This window comes from Denticeps clupeoides, chromosome 14 (assembly GCF_900700375.1).
Source record: "Denticeps clupeoides chromosome 14, fDenClu1.1, whole genome shotgun sequence".
In the NCBI taxonomy this organism is placed as follows: Eukaryota; Metazoa; Chordata; class Actinopteri; order Clupeiformes; family Denticipitidae; genus Denticeps; species Denticeps clupeoides.
In genome coordinates this window covers 18659165-18675568 of record NC_041720.1, presented here as the reverse complement: position 1 = coordinate 18675568, position 16404 = coordinate 18659165, and the positions used below count along the sequence as shown (strand labels likewise).

Here is a 16404-nt window from a genome sequence, read left to right as displayed (position 1 = left end):
GGTTCCACTCCTGTGTCTGTCATGAACTCCAGTAGTTCTGTGTCTTGAAGCAAATCTGCTGATGACACTTTGAGATACACCAAGTTCACAAGCAACATCTGACTGCCTGCCACTGACCTGAAGGCGCACCATGGCCAGGTGACTCTGCTCGTCCGTTAAGTGATGTTGTGTTTACGGCTGTTTGGATGATGAACTTGGAATGACTTACTGACAATGCCAGCTTTTATTGAGAAAAGTTGTCTCTTATATTTATATAAGGCACACCTGTACACAACATTAAATGAAAAACACAAAATTGCCTCCCTATCCCAAGTCTGAAGTTAAACAAACACTGTATGTAAGACATCGACTAAGTCTCTCATATTTATGTTAACTGCATTGCTACAGTAATTTTTTTGCAGTAGACTATGATTATTTTGTATGGAGCCGGGGAGGGGTCATGTTATATTATACATTAAATTATTACAATAATAAATTATTGCAATATTGTAATATACATTACAATAATACAACGGGGACACAATGACTATCTTGTGGGGCCCCCCAGGCAACACCGTACGCATGAGCTCGTCCAATTCCCCTTTTTTTGGTGGCCAGGACTCCCCATGGATGTCTCTGAGTACGTAACAGCCGGCTCCACCTGTGCTTCACACAAGGCGCAGTGCCCTCATGGCTTCCTTCTGCCACTACCTCGCCTGCATTGACCATGATCTCATGTGTCGCATGACTTCATCTCTGGTCTGCCCATGTCCCAGGGGAACACCACAGTCCTAGTTCTCATAGACTTCACGAAGGTGGCCTGTTTAATTTTTTTGCCCGTCTGTCCATTGCCTCCCAAACCGCTTTAGTCATCTGAGAAGTCATCCGGCAAGATGGACCCCCCACTGACCTCCTCTCAGAATGTGGTACCCAGTTCATTCTAGCGCCATTTCTGGCAAAAATGGCCAGCCCTCACTCTCGGCTGCCAAGAAACTGGGGTCACATTTCATTGGTCCCTTATAAGTTGTCCTTACCTTATTCTGACTGCATCAACCCAGACTTCCACATTTCCCACGCTCCTCCTGCTCCACCTCCCTCTCGCCTGGTGCACGGAACATAAATGTAAATGTAAATGTAGTTGACTGGGAGGGCTTTTGTGTGAGTGTGTGTTCCTCTGCATGTAAGGCTAAACGTGTTGGGTGCTTCTCTAAGATTTATATAAGTCACTGATAAGGGTGAAGACATTCCTAAAGGGGCAGCGGTGGCCTAGCGGGTAAGGAAGCGGACCCGTAATTGGAAGTTTTTAATCCCAAGGTGCCACTGCTGCCAAGGTGCCTATGTGATTGGTCAGACTTTGTAGAGGCCATAGAGAAGGCCCAAAATCTACAATATGGCTCAAAAATATACAATAAGGCCCATAGGTCCTCAAATACAACAAAATTAACTTATATAATTGCCCACCAAATGTCAGTTTTAACATGTATTAACATTTATTTTCTAATGTTCTGTCACCTAAATGTCATATATGTATGTTAGCAGTATGGCCTGTTAGCATAATTCCAAAGTCTCATCTTTTTAAGTTCTCAATTTGCACATCTTTTTTTGGCCTTAGTGATAAATGGTGTAAGTTTTTGGGGATGTTGAAAATTCTTAAATCACACACACAGCCTTTTGCACCACTGTATCTCAGAGTGTATCTCAGAGTATCACTCTGTGTTCCTGTTCACTCAGGGTGGCTCAAAAGCTGAACATCTCTACAAGGTGGAAAAAGCCTGTGTTGTCATCAAGGGAAGACCTACAGCTTTATCCCAACAACTTCTGTCGCATCCTCCAACATTCACCTCCACCCATCCCATCTCATCTGTTTCACATTCATAATGGAGAAAGAGAGACACCCAGCACAGGCAAGGTAAGTTCAGAGGTCCTTAAATGTACATTTCTTAAATATTTCTTAATTTGTCTACTGCTTCCTACACAGGTACACAATTTTATTGGAATTTATTAACCTCTTACAACAGTGTTAGTAAAATAAGCTCAAATCAAATATTACACTAAGTTTTCATTTGTTTAGAGAAAAGCTATTTTAAATAATGGTTACACCGGTCAAAAAAAAAGGCAGAAAGAAGGTTCTTATGAATAAGCTCACCTGTGAGACATTTGAATGAAGTCGGTAATCAGTAATTTCTCATGATTACTCATCACTCATATTTAAACCAGAGTTGGAAAGAAACTAATAACATTTACTCACGTTACTGTAATTGAGTACTCAATTACTCAATTAAGTATTTTACTTAGAAACCCCGCCCTTACTCAGTAAAAAATTTAATGCAGAAGAAAAATAAATCCGCCAGAATTGAAAGGAAATTCCATGGAAATTCCAAAATAGATTCAATGAATTTTTCCCTCAGAATTCTACACACAACACCCCATAATGACAACATGATTTTGACAAATTTATTAAAAATAAAAAAACTGAGTATGTCACACAAATTCACAGCCTTTGCTCAATATTTTGTTGATACACCTTTGACAACAAAGTGTTTTTGAATATGATGCTACAAGCTTGGCACACACTGGCTAGTTTGGCCCCTTCCTTTTTACAGCACCTCTAAAGGATGGGAAACGTCAGTGCACAGCCATTTTAAGATCTCTCCAGAGATGTTCAATCTGATTCAACATTCACCGAGTTGTCCTGTAGCCACCCCTTTCATATCTTGGCTGTGTGCGCGGGGTCATTGATTCTGCTGAAAGATGAACCGTGACCCCAGTGAATTCAAGAGCACTCTTTAGCAGGTTTTTTTCCACAGGTGGACCCCAACTAAACTGCAGAAACATCTTAAGGATGATCAGGTGAAACAGGATGTACCTGAACTCAATTTTGAGTTTCATGGCAAAGGCTGCGAAAACTTATGTATATGTGCTTTCTCTGTTTTTTATTTTTAATAAATTTGCCAAAACCGCAATTAAACTTTTTTTTCACTTTGTCACTATGGGGTGATGTGTGTATAGAATTCTGAAAAAAAATTGGAATAAGGTTGCAACATAACAAAATATGGGAAAAGTGATTCGCTGTGATACTTTCCGGATGCACTTTACAAGCTTTTTGCCTGTGTATTCCATATATTACATTCCTCAAACTGAACAAGAGTTTTACAGTCTAATACTGTAGTATTCTGTGGGGGAGGATGCATTTTTATATCAGCAGTCAGTGTGTTCATTTGTCAGTAAAGACAACTGATATTTATATTTGCTGTAGAAACAACAAAAAGCGCAGATTTTTAATAAGGAATTCTTGAACATTTTCACAGTTTTGGATACTTTGGTTTTGGCTTTATTTTTTTCTCTCTTTTTTTTTTTTTATTGAATTTTGTACTTTTGTGGCCAACTGTTCTTTTATGGGGTGGTCTGATTCATTATTATGGGGTGACATTATTCATTATACTGCCTAAAAGTTAAAATAAAATGTCTAGTGCTGTATTGTCAGGGTGTTAGTAGCCTAGTGGGTTACCAGAAGACTCAGGTCCAAATCCCACTTACTACCATTGTGTCCCTGAGCAAGACACTTAACCCTAAATTGTCCCTGTAACTATTGATTTGTAAGTCGCTCTGGATAAGGGCATCTGATAAATGCCAAAAATGTGATTGTAAAAGTATTGGATTTATGATTAGTAATTTTTTACTTTTACTCGAAGATTTTTAGAATAGAATTTAAGCAAAGTAAATATAGGTTAACTTAAGATGAAACTAAAATTTTCAATTTAAACTACTAATTTGTGTAAATAATTGATATGTTTAGTCATTGAATTTTACTACTTTGAGTCTGTCAAAAGAGAGACACAAAAAAAAGAGTACAAACCTTAGGTGACAACATAAGATTATCTTACCATGTTAGTGCATTGCATTCATTAATGTTACAAGAAATTAATGTTACAAGAAATTGTGTGTAGTAACATGTAGTCTTTATAGATGGAAGGCAGGTGAGAAAAAGCAGGAGTCTAGCAAACCAGGTTTTCTCCACAAGTTGTGTACCATCACACCAGCTTCAAGGGACTATGTTTTTATGCCTACAGCCTTCTAAAACCTGTTAGATAAAATTTGCAGTATTTAACCCAATTCTAAGGCACTAATAGCATTGCCATTGCACCATTTGGTGACGCTACAATAAACATTGGTTAGATACTGGAATTTGTTCCATATTAAGATGAAACTAATGTGACCACAGCTACTAATTTCCAATTTTTAAAGGTGGTAGAAGCCTAGTGGGTAAAGCACTCACCTATAAACCGAAAGACCACAAAAGTCACAGGTTCACACCCCACTTACTACCATTGTGTCCATTTAGTGTATCCAGGGGGACTGTCCCTGTAACTACTGATAATTTAGGCGCTCTGGATAAGGGTGTCTGATAATGCTGTAAATGTATTAGTCCATGGTTTTTCAACCCATCTGCATAAAATTAGTCTTATGCGAATCTCAAGATGCATGATGTGGGTTGTGGCTTCTCCAAGGACCGAGGAGAGCAGATAAAGCATCACTTTGGAATATTGGAGCTGGAAAGCGACTGGTTGTAAATGTGGTCGACAGGCTTGGTCTTTCTCAGGGGCAGTGGTGGGCTAGCGGTTAAGGAAGCGGCTCAATAATCAGAAGGTTGCCGGTTCGAATCCTGATCCGCCAAGGTGCCACTGAGGCGCCACTGAGCAAAGCACCGTCCCCACACACTGCTCCCCGGGCACCTGTCATGGCTGCCCTCTGCTCACTAAGGGTGATTGGTTAAAAGCAGAGGACACATCTCGTTGTGTGCACCATGTGCTGTGCTGTGTATCACAATGACAATCACTTCACATTCACTTTTGAAGATGTTTCTGCAGCTTAGTTGGAGTTTACCTGATGATTGATTGGAGTCTGTCTGTGTAATGTCCTACAGTTGACAGTTCATGTTGGATCACAAACCAAGCAAGATTTCAAAGGAATTGTTTGAAGACCTCTGAGACAGGATTGTCTCCAGGCACAAATCTGTGGAAGGATACAAAAAAAAATCTGCTGCTTTGAAGGTCCCAATGAGCACCATGGCCTCCATCATCCATATGTGGAAGAAGTTCAAAACCACAGGGACGCTACCAAGAGCTAGCCTGCCACTTAAACTGGAATCATGGGATAAGGCCCTTAATCAGGGAGGTAACCAAGAACCCAATGGTCAGAACTCCAGAGTGGACAGAGAAAAAACTTCTAGAAGGACAACCATGTCTTCAGAAATCCACCAATCAGGCCTATATGGTAGAGTGTCCAGACGGAAGCCACTCCTTAGTAAAAGGCATATGGCAGAAACTTAGGTTTAGGTGTCTTGAGTCTTGGGTCCTCTGGTTAGCCTTCTGAGCAAGACATTAAAACCAGGGGGGACTGTAGGGGGACTGTCCCTGTAACTACTGATTGTAAGTCACTCTGGATAAGGGCTTCAGGTAAATGCTGTAAATGTAAAATAAAATAAAAAAAGATCAAAAACACAGACATAGATTAAAGTGACTGTTGTCCAATTGCAATGGACAAAAGTGGTTATTCCAATGTTTTGAGAATTATTAAATAAACTGCTTCAAGAGAATCTGCCAAATTCAGTCAGTCTGCCACAGAAACTGTTTTTTTTCTTTTGAGTGACCTGAATAGTTCAAAGCATTTTACCATGGCGGCAATAGTTCAAAGCATTTTACCATGGCGGCATTATCACTGGACACTAAATGGACCACATTAGTAGCTCATGGCAGTTGCTCATAGCAGCATTCCTGTGTTTATATACTCATAATTATGAAAATGAAAGTAAAAGCCTTTGTGTGTGCAGAGCACGCACTTGTGCATTGCATAGCAAAACATCATGTTTCAAAATTATTTGTAAATATAAGAGGCAGGAGGTGCAATTACATGATGATCAAGATTTATTACAAATTTGATCTACAAAAAAATAAAAGTCTATGTTTTTTTGTTTGACCTGTTCATAGGACTTTTATGCATTAAGAATTAGAAGCATTAGGAAACAATATTTACATGCACACATGTAAAACCAAAGTGAAGTGAATCTGGAGCTGCTGTCACATTTATTACATATTGAATCTGGAGCTGCAGTCACATTTCTTACACATTAATTATATGTCAGCATGTTTTAAAGATTTATTCAGACATAGACATTTAATTTCACATGTATATTTTATATTTAAGTTCTAATTTATCTTTCTTTCTAATGGCTTTAGTTATTAAACATTAGTTTATTCAACATTAAGTGATGCTTCCAGTTAGTACATAAATATTATTAGAATTTCACATGAGAAGTATAAGTATATGCATATATACAGAGATAAAGAGATATTGTACTAGTACAGAGTTCATCAATTGCTGTGCTTGTTGTGCTTCACAATGCCAATCACTTCACTCTCAACTTTCAATAGAGGAATATTATCTAATATTACATATCTGATATGATGGTTGAGTCTTAATAAGGTTTATTTTTCATATTTTTGACCTGAGTAACCCATGCCTACTGTATACGAAGCAGCTTCACACAAGATTTAAGATATTTTTTAATGGGCTATAAATTCTATATATCACTCAACCTTCATTTTTATCTTTATTAGCTTCGTTAGTGTCTGTCTGGCTTCTGCACTTTGGAGAAAATCAATTCAGCTTAATAGATACAAGGCCTTGCTCTCATCTTGGCTCTTAGATAATGGCTCTTAGGGTTGCACCTGCTGTAGAAGAACCACTCAAGAACAAGCCTCTCTGACAGCAAATGGACTCTTCGATAATTCAGCTCCTGTAAATATAATTTAGACAGATGCTCAATCAGACACATGATAATATGCTGAAGTGAATGCTGTTGAATGTGATGTGCAGTTACAGCTTTGCTTCTGGCAAAGATGATGTGGCAAAAGGTATCTTTTTGGAGTGATAATATCTCACAATCTCACATTTATGTATATTTTCAAGATTCATGACACGTTACCACATTGGTGACATTTTTCACATAAGGCCTGGCTTGCAGTCTTGAGGTCAGGGCTCCTTGCAGGCCAGTGAAGTTCCTACACACCAAAATTAAACATCCATGTGTTCAAGGACCCTTCTGGTTTTCAGACATGTTGCAACAGGATGGGGCTGTCCTCAAACTGTTGGTAGTATGAAAATGTCCAAAATGTCTAGGTGTGCTGAAGCAGTTCCATTTTAAGGGCCACGCCAAACCCCTGAAAAACAACCCCACGCAATAATCGCACCTTCAACAAAATTCACCCTAGCCACAATGCAGCCAGGCAAATACAGATCTCCTTCCAAACCCAGACTGGTCCAGACAAAGAAGTGAGATTTGCTACAAGTCTCTAGAGTCTAGAGCTGGTGTTCTTTACACCACCACGTCAGATTGGTGATATAAGGCTTCGATCCACTATAACAGTTGACTTTGGAATATTCAGGAAAAAAGGAAATTTTACTAATGGACTTGCTGTACAAGTTGCAATCTATCACTGTACCACGCTGGAGCCCTTGAGAGCCACCCATTCTTTCACAAATGCTCATGTTGCTCATGTGAGCAATGACAGCATGACCTGGGGGCGTGATTGGGAGGAACAGCCCGCCAGATCTGAATTCGAGTGGTGTTTTGTTAAGCCGCAGTTTGGCCATAACGAACACCATGTTTGAACATAATGATGCCCATCGATACACTTGGTACCAGGGCAGTCTAGTCTAGTCGATGATTGACTTTGTAGTCGAATCATCTGACCTGCCACCATATGTTTTGGACACTTGGGTGAAGAGAGGAGCGGAGCTGTCAACTGATCACCACCTGGTGGTGAGTTGGATCAGATTGCAGGGGAAGATGCCACGTAGACCTGGCAGACCAAAGCGTATAGTGAGGGTGGCAGAAGAACCTGTCAAGATGGTCAAGATGGTCTCAATTCCCACCTCCAGCAGAGCTTTGACTGCGTCCCAAGAGCAGTGGGGGACATTGAGCCCGAATGGACCTTGTTCTGCTCTCATTGCTTTTGCCTCCCGGTCTCTGACTCTGGTTCAGCAGTATTCAGTTGGGGAGTGGGAGGCACTTGCCTGTGTCTGGACATGTATGGCTGACATTTCACTCTCTGCAAAGACCACCAGGCCCTTACGACTCTACTCGCATCTTCAACCTCGCATTCTGGCCATGGCCCATGAGGCATTGGGGCTAGGGGTTGGTGTATTACTACTGCTGGGAGAATGTTAGATGGTTGCGGGAGGCCTCGGAATGATGGGTTGGCGGGACCCCTATGGGGTGGGGGTGCGAAGACAGATTCTCGTCTGTAATGTTATGTTATAGACAATAACGAATTACAGTATTTGTTGAAAAAACTAAATAATAAAGTAAAATGTTACTTAAAATCTTGATCATTATCGTTTGTTATTACAGCCCGACGCAGCATCAAAGGAGGATGGTTGAATGATCTTGGAACCCTATTCCAATATAGTGGCGGCTAGTGTTGATATCGATGAGACAACATGACATTAGTATTACCATAATCAACATTTTTCTGTATCCGTTCACTTTTTATTGTTTCCCATGGTTTCCTTATATTTCCTTTTGAGCAGGTGAAAGTGATGCTACGCATCTGCCCTGCACCTGATGCCTCCCAGTCACAGTCCACCTTCAGAGTGGACTCACAGAAGAAACAGATCACAGTTCTGGGCACAGATGCTGTTGGCACAAATGCCTCCCAGAAGACCTTCTCTTTCAATGCTGTCTTCAGTCCAGAAACAACACAGGTCAGGGCTTTATGATGACTGAGCTTTGACCTGGAAAATAATGAGGCTCCCATTTGCCAGGCAGTGCCTTCACGGATGCACCCGCCTCTTCGTGATTTTATTTTTAGTCTTAATTGCCTTTACTCTTCAAACACATTGACCCAGATCAACCAGTGGAATTTAATGTCTGAGCATTAGCCATTCTGCTAATGTGGCAGTGTCAAATGTTTTTACAAAAATATATATAAATAAAATAATTCATTTTCTTCATTATTAAAAATTAATGTGGCAATTCTCCTATAATAACAATAATACTGAAAGTGAAGGTTTTCTTGCAACTTAATTAATTCAACTGGAACATAAAACTAGCCATAAAACCGAAAATACTGCTCAATGGTAAGATAAACAAACACTGAAAACTGTAATGCTCTTCCATACTTACGTATTCACGTACTTCAGTATATTGAGACAGCATCTATACGTACGTAGGCACACACACACACACACACACACATTTTAGTTCTATTTTACATTACATATTGTCATACATGTGAACATGAATTATGTTTTGAACCTGATTGCACTTGATTGCCTTTCCTCAGGGCAGGGATTGTGTGTCTAAATAAACTGAAATTGAATTATAATTGGTAGTAGTAAATATGTAGCATTACATTTTCAGGTAATTGAATGACACAATTCAAATTCAAATTGTTTAATTCAAATAAATTTAAATATGCACATCAGTAAAAACAGAAATTAGCAACAAATAAAGTCTATAGAAGGACAAAGTTAGTTTTTTTTGTTGTGATGCCTATAGCAATATGGGCCGCATCATGCTCAGTGATCCGTTTTTATTATCAAATACTAATGCAGAATTTAATATGCAGTATTAAAGGGAAAATGATTACTCCAAATGTCCATGAATGCATAATTAAGAAAATTGAGTTTATTGTATCACAGTCTGTGATTACTCACCTACTTACTTACTAAAGTGTAAAATGTTCTTTATAATATATATATATATATATATATATATATATATGTGTGTGTGTGTGTGTGTGTGTGTGTGTGTGTGTGTGTGTGTGTGTGTGTGTGTGTGTATTATATTCATCATAAATGTTAAAATAAAAAATACTGATGTTCAATTCAGAAATTCAGTCAATCCTACAATCTACTTCTATTTCGTTCATTTCTCCATGTATCTAGGTAGAGGTGTGTGAATTCACCATTCCTGAAATCCTGCAGGCTGTTGTCAATGGAGCTGATGGCTGCATTCTCAGCTTTGGCCAAGTCCAATCAGGTGAGTGGGCGAGTGCTCTTTACTAAAAGCAACTTATCTAGTATATATCCTATTTCTGTGAAACGCAGTGTTTTAAGAGGATCACTTCTGTCCTATGACCTGGTTATTTATAACATTTAATTAGTGTAATTCATTTTCTATTTCCCATATATTTCAATGATTTTGTTATAATGAAGTAAGAATAGTGAGGTAAGCAGAAACACAGGACAATTGCAATCAGCTAAAGAAGTTAAAATGTGTGTTAAATGTAGGAGTCTGGGTAAAACAGTCCTTGACAGACCTTGAATAATGTCTTGTGCTTTATGACATCTGCTATTAGATCCTAGATGGTATTTATGCTGCATTGCGTCATTGTGCCATTAAACTGATTAAATTAGTCCTCTATACAGGGTCTTGGACCACTGCCAAAAGACATCAATCGATTTTAAAACAACATTATTGTATAAATGGTGAGTGGAGTTCAGTTTGGGGAAGACAGAGAAGAGGGTTAGGGAAAGGTGAAGGCTCGTTTTTTCTTTCTTTAATGGAGACTATTCAGCCAGAAGAATTGTTCATGACGATGTGAAGAGAAGCAAGTTAACAAGCACCCTCAAGCACCAAACCTCTCTCAGTTTTAAATATTTTAGCATGCTTTTGAAGTCACCTTAGCTAAACATTCTTCTTGACACTAGTGTAAAGCTCATAAATATTACATAGATTAAAAACAACATTGTTCAGTGCTGTTATATTGCAGGGATTGGGTTAGGAAATGGTTTGTCCTCCCAAAATAAGGTTTTGTCATCAACAATGAGTGAAAAATGTGTAAAGTTGTCACTGGCCGAGTTTGGGGATGCATTCGCAGGCATGCTTGGAGCGGATGAAGTAGTCGTCGTACTGGGAGAGGAGGACCGGAGGCGCTTGGCTGGTGATAAGGCGGCCGGAGGTGAGCTGGGGTGGGAGTGTGGCCGTGGAAGCGCCGTGGAAGCGCCGCAGCGCGGCGGGGAGGGAACTCTGGCTCCGTGGGGGGTAACGGGGAAGATCGTATTAGCAAAAGGAGGCAGGCAAAGGTCAATGGCGGGCGAAGGTCGTGGTCACACTGGAGAATCAGATTTGAGATCGTCGTCACAAGAGGGGCAGGCAAAGTTCTAGGTCGGGGACAGGCAAAGGTCGTGGTCATGGACATCAATCAGGGCATGGGAAAATAAGGCTGGCGTCTATGGAAGTAAATTCGTCAAAGAGCGGGCAGTGTCTCCTCAGTGTCATCTAGCTTTTATACTTGGTGCTACCCGCTCTCACTTCCGTTTCCGGGTTGTCGTCTCCCCAGCTTGTCTGGCACTCTCTGGTGGGCTGGAGGTGTATTGGCCGTGACAGAGCCCCCCCTCCTAGGCCCGGCACCTGACGGGCCCGGCCTATCAGGGTGTCGGTCGTGGAAGTCTAGGAGCAGGGCAGGATCCAGGATATCCCGCCGGGGAACCCAAGACCGGTCCGCCGGCCCATATCCTTCCCAGTCCACCAGGTATTCCAGGCCGCGGCCCCGCCGACGTACATCCAGAAGGCGATGGACCGTGTAGGCCAGAGAGCCGTCAACCTGACGTGGAGATGGTGGAAGAGACGGGGGGGTTGCAGAGGGTTGCAGAGGGTTGCGACGAGTGAGCTTTACGGAGGGTTGCAGAGGGTTGCGACGAGTGAGCTTTACGGAGGTGGGAAACGTGGAACACCGGGCTGACGCGCAGAGTGCGTGGGATGGCCAACTGGTATGCCACTGGGTTGACACGTCGGGTCACCCGGAACGGACCAATGAAGCGGGGTCCTAGCTTTCTGGGGCTGGATGACATGGGCAGGCCTCGAGTGGAGACCCAAACCCTGTCACCGCGGTGGTACACGAGGCCTGGTCGCCGATGTCGGTCTGCCTGTCGTTTCATGCGCTCAGCAGTTTGGTTGAGGACCCGGTGAACTTGGGACCAGACTTTATGGAGTTGACGGAGTCGGCTGTTGACTGCCAACACCGGTCCCTCGACCATGGGTGTGGGGAACCACGTGGGTCTGAGGCCGGTGACCACCTCGAAGGGGGAACGTTCTGTGGCCGAGGAGCAGTGTTTGTTCCGCGTGAGCTCCGCCAAGAGGAGGTGTTGGGACCAGGAGGTGGGTCGGGCTGAGCAGTAACAGCGGAGGTATGTCTCCATCTCCTGGTTGACCCTCTCAGTCTGGCCATTGGATTGGGGGTGGTACCCCGACGACAGACTGACCGACACCCCCAGTTGTCCCCAGAAGTGATGCCAGAACCTGCCGATGAACTGGGGGCCCCGGTCCGAGAGGAGGTCCATTGGTGGTCCGAACTGCCACACCACTTCCTGGATGACTACATCGGCGGTTTGGGCAGCTGTAGGGAGTCCCGGCAGGGCGATGAACCGGGCCATCTTGGAAAACCGGTCGACCAGCACCATAATGGTGGTCATACCCCTGGATCTTGGCAGTCCCGTGACAAAATCCAGTGAGACATGGGACCATGGGCGATGGGGGCGAGGCAGTGGAAGTAGGAGGCCTTGTGGTCTCTGCGTGTCCACTTTGTGAGATGCGCAGGTAGGGCAGGCTGCGACATATGCCTGTACATCCGTGACTAGGCCCGGCCACCAAAACGTCCCGGGTGCCCAGCCAGTGGGGTATCATGCCCCCATTGTAGGATGCGTGGACGGAGAGGGGGTGAGACGTACGTGAGGTTGGGAGGCAGGGTTCGAGGTGGGGGGTGGTGTGCATGATTGGCAATTACATCTTGCATGAGGGTCCAGTGCACAGGGGCAAGTAGAAAGGGCTGTGAGAGTATGGGAGAGGACGGATTGTCCTCCGTCTCCGGGACGTATCAGCGGAACAGGGCATCCGCCTTCGCATTTTTTGTGCTGGGGATATAGGACACAGTGAACTCGAACCGCGTGAAGAACAGAGCCCATCGTGCTTGGCGTGGGTTGAGGCGTTGGGCATTTTGGAGATACGGAGGATTCTTGTGGTCAGTCAGGACTAAAAAGGGGTGGACTGCCCCCTCCAGCCAATGGCGCCACTCCTCCAGAGCTAGTTTTATAGCCAGGAGTTCCCGGTTCCCGACATCATAATTTTGCTCAGCAGGATTGAGTCGCCGGGAGAAGAAGGCATCGACTTCAACGATGAATGGGAGTTGGGGGTCTGGATGGAGCAGGATGGGAGCCATGGTGAAGAGATGTTTTAATTTGGTGAATGCCTGCTGAGCCAGGGGGTTCCACCGGAGTGTGGTGGGCTTGTCCTTGAGGAGGGAAGTCATGGGTTGGGCTACTTTGCTGAAATTGCGGATTAATCGGCAGTAGAAGTTGGCGAATCCCAGGAATTGTTGGAGGTGTCGGATGGTGGTGGGCACTGGCCAATCAGCGACTGCTGTGGTCTTGACTGGGTCCATGGCGATTCCTTGGGGACTGATGTGGAAGCCCAGGAAGGAAATTTCGGTGGCATGGAAAGTGCTCTTTTCCAACTTGATGAAGAGACGGTTCTGTAGGAGACGCTGGAGGACTTTTCTGACATGGGAGATGTGGGTCGAGAGGTTGGGTGAGTAAATGAGGATGTCGTCTAGATAGACAAACACAAACCGGTCTAACATGTCCCTGAGGACGTCATTGACAAGTGCCTGGAATGCGGCTGGGCTGTTGGATAGGCCAAAGGGCATGACCAGATATTCATAGTGTCCTGATGGTGTGATGAAGCCGGTCTTCCACTCATCCCCCTCCCGTATCCGAACGAGGTGGTATGCATTCCGGAGGTCCAGTTTTGTGAAGATGGTGGCTCCTGACAGTAGTTCGAATGCGGTATTCAGGAGTGGGAGTGGGTACCGGTTTTTCTTGGTTACCGCGTTCAGTTTCCTATAATCGATGCATGGTCGCAGTCCCCCGTCCATCTTCCCCACAAAAAAGAATGGGGCGGCAGCTGGAGAGGTGGAAGGACGGATTATGCCACTAGCCAGGGATGCTGTAATGTACTCGTCCATCGGCTTTCGCTCCGGAAGCGAGAGCGAGTACAGCCGGCCTCGTGGTGGTAAGGCGCCGGGGAGCAGATCGATCGGCAGGTCATAAGGCCTATGGGGGGGCAGCTCCGCCGCCTTGTCCTTCAAAAGACCGCGGCAAGGTCATGGTAACAGTCGGGGACCCCCAGAGATGCGGAGGTGGCGTCGTGTGGAGATCGGGACGTGGCCTCTGCCGGCTTCTCGGTCAACTCGTCTTCAATGGGCGTGGTTTCGGTCGGTGGGCGTGGTTTGGTCATGGTTGCACCTGGAAGCGGGGTTAACGTGGGGTTGGGTTGAATACGGGCAGATTGCGGTCTGTGGGCATAGTGGTTGCCGTTGTGGACTGGGGTTTTGGGCCTAGGCAGTGAGCATGGCATGGGTTGAGGGGCGTGGCCAAGTCTCACCATTGCTATGTGTGTGGACCTAGAGCAGTTTGGGGGCGTGGCCTGACGGAGTTGGTGGTGGGTGCATTGGCGTCCCCACTGTTTGATGGTGCCCCTGGGCCAGTCAATATGGGGCTCATGGGTGGTCAGCAACGGGTAACCTAACACTATGGGTGTTGTGGTTAGGTAGAATATAATTTTTTCCACATGGTTGGGCTCAAGGCAGAGGAGAAGGGGTTTGGTTTGGTAAAGTACTTGCCCTGAGCCCACCGGGCTGCCATCCAGTCCCATAACCGCGCGTGGTGGATCACACCGGGAGACTGGGAGCTTGAGTCGGGTGGCCAGGCAATGTTGATTAAGTTCATGGCCGCGCCGGAGTCCACCAGTGCTCGCCCCTGATGTTGGCCGGGTCTGGGTTTCTTCCAGCAGATGATGATAGGAAGTGAGCAGCGGTTGGTGGCTCTGGGAAGTGCTTTGGTGCTCCCCCGGGGGCTCTGAACCTGGGGCAAGTGGAGGGGGTTTCCCGATGGTCGTGGTTTGATTCGGCGGTTCGGACAGGCAGCGCTGAGGTGGTTTGGGCCTCCGCAGTAGTAGCAGAGTTTCTGCTCCTCTCTTCGTTTTCGTTCCTGGGGAGGGAGCGGGGGTCGGGCTCGGCTCATTTGCCTGGGTTCTTCAGATGCGTGGTGCGGCGGAGCCCTAGGGGCGTCATGCTGGCGCGCGGCGGGGGTACAGTGGAAAGGGTCGTGGCCACGTCGGTCTTGGCTGCGCTCGGCGAGACGTCGTCGATGGACGTGGCCAGCGCGATAATGCTGTCCAGCGTGGTTCCCCAATCGCGATTCACCGTCTCGTCTTTCACCGCCTCCCGGAGGCCTTGGTAGAACGCCGCGCGTCGCCCGGTCTCACCCTGAAACACGATCTGGAGGCGGTCCAGGAAGGCGGGGACAGACAGACAGATCGGGTCGCGCTGCTCCACCAGCGGCGTGACCCACTCCAGCGCGCGTCCAGTCAGCCGGGTAATAATATACGCGACCGCCGTTTCTTCGTCAGGGAGGTGGGCGGCTTGGAGGCGGAGAAGCAGCCGGCACTGCGTGATAAATCCGCGACAGCTTCTGGAATCCCTGTCGTAAAGCGGCGGCGGGGCCAATCCAGCCAGGGTGGACATACGCGAATCCGAAGTGGGAACTGCAGGACCGGGACAGCTGGTCTGGGACTGCAACAAGTGGACGTGGGCCGAAAGATCAGCGAGAGCGGAGCTGATCTGGATTAGTGCGCACTGCTGCTGGAGCTGCGTGTCTTGGTGATCCTGGATAGAAACGTGCTGCTGCTGCAGGAACGCGGTCACCTGAGCCAGCGTGGTTGCCATGTCTGCTGCGTCAGGAGATGGCCCGCTCTTACTGTCACTGGCCGAGTTCGGGGACGCATTCGCAGGCATGCTTGGAGCGGATGGAGTAGTCGTCGTACTGGGAGAGGAGGACCGGAGGCGCTTGGCTGGTGATAAGGCGGCCGGAGGTGAACTGGGGTGGGAGTGTGGCCGTGGAAGCGCCGCAGCGCGGCGGGGAGGGAACTCTGGCTCCATGGGGGGTAACGGGGAAGATCGTATTACCAAAAGGGGGCAGGCAAACTCAAGGTCAATGGCGGGCGAAGGTCGTGGTCACACTGGAGAATCAGATTACAGATCGTCGTCACAAGAGGGGCAGGCAAAGTTCTAGGTCGGGGACAGGCAAAGGTCGTGGTCATGGACATCAATCAGTCGGGCGTGGGAAAATAAGGCTGGCGTCTATGGAAGTAAATTCGTCAAAGAGCGGGCAGTGTCTCCTCAGTGTCATCTAGCTTTTATACTTGGTGCTGCCTCGTTCTCACTTCCGTTTCCGGGTTGCCGTCTCCCCAGCTTGTCTGGCACTCTGGTGGGCTGGAGGTGTATTGGCCGTGACAAAAGTATATAAACACAATTACTGTTTTGTTACCTTTTTATGTGGGTGTGAGGTATGACTGAGCTTTGA

The 16404-nt window shown here is 45.8% G+C and overlaps 1 protein-coding gene across 2 annotated transcripts in view; it reads left to right on the top strand.

Annotated features, from left to right (window-relative positions):
- kif26bb (kinesin family member 26Bb) overlaps positions 1-16404 on the top strand; it is a 32084-nt gene that overhangs the window by 8321 nt on the left and 7359 nt on the right. For both annotated transcript variants that reach the window (XM_028953489.1, XM_028953488.1), the window contains exons 5-7: positions 1711-1888; positions 8572-8745; positions 9931-10024. In XM_028953489.1, coding sequence (XP_028809322.1) covers positions 1711-1888; positions 8572-8745; positions 9931-10024 — 446 coding nt within the window. The remainder of the gene's footprint in view (positions 1-1710; positions 1889-8571; positions 8746-9930; positions 10025-16404) is intronic.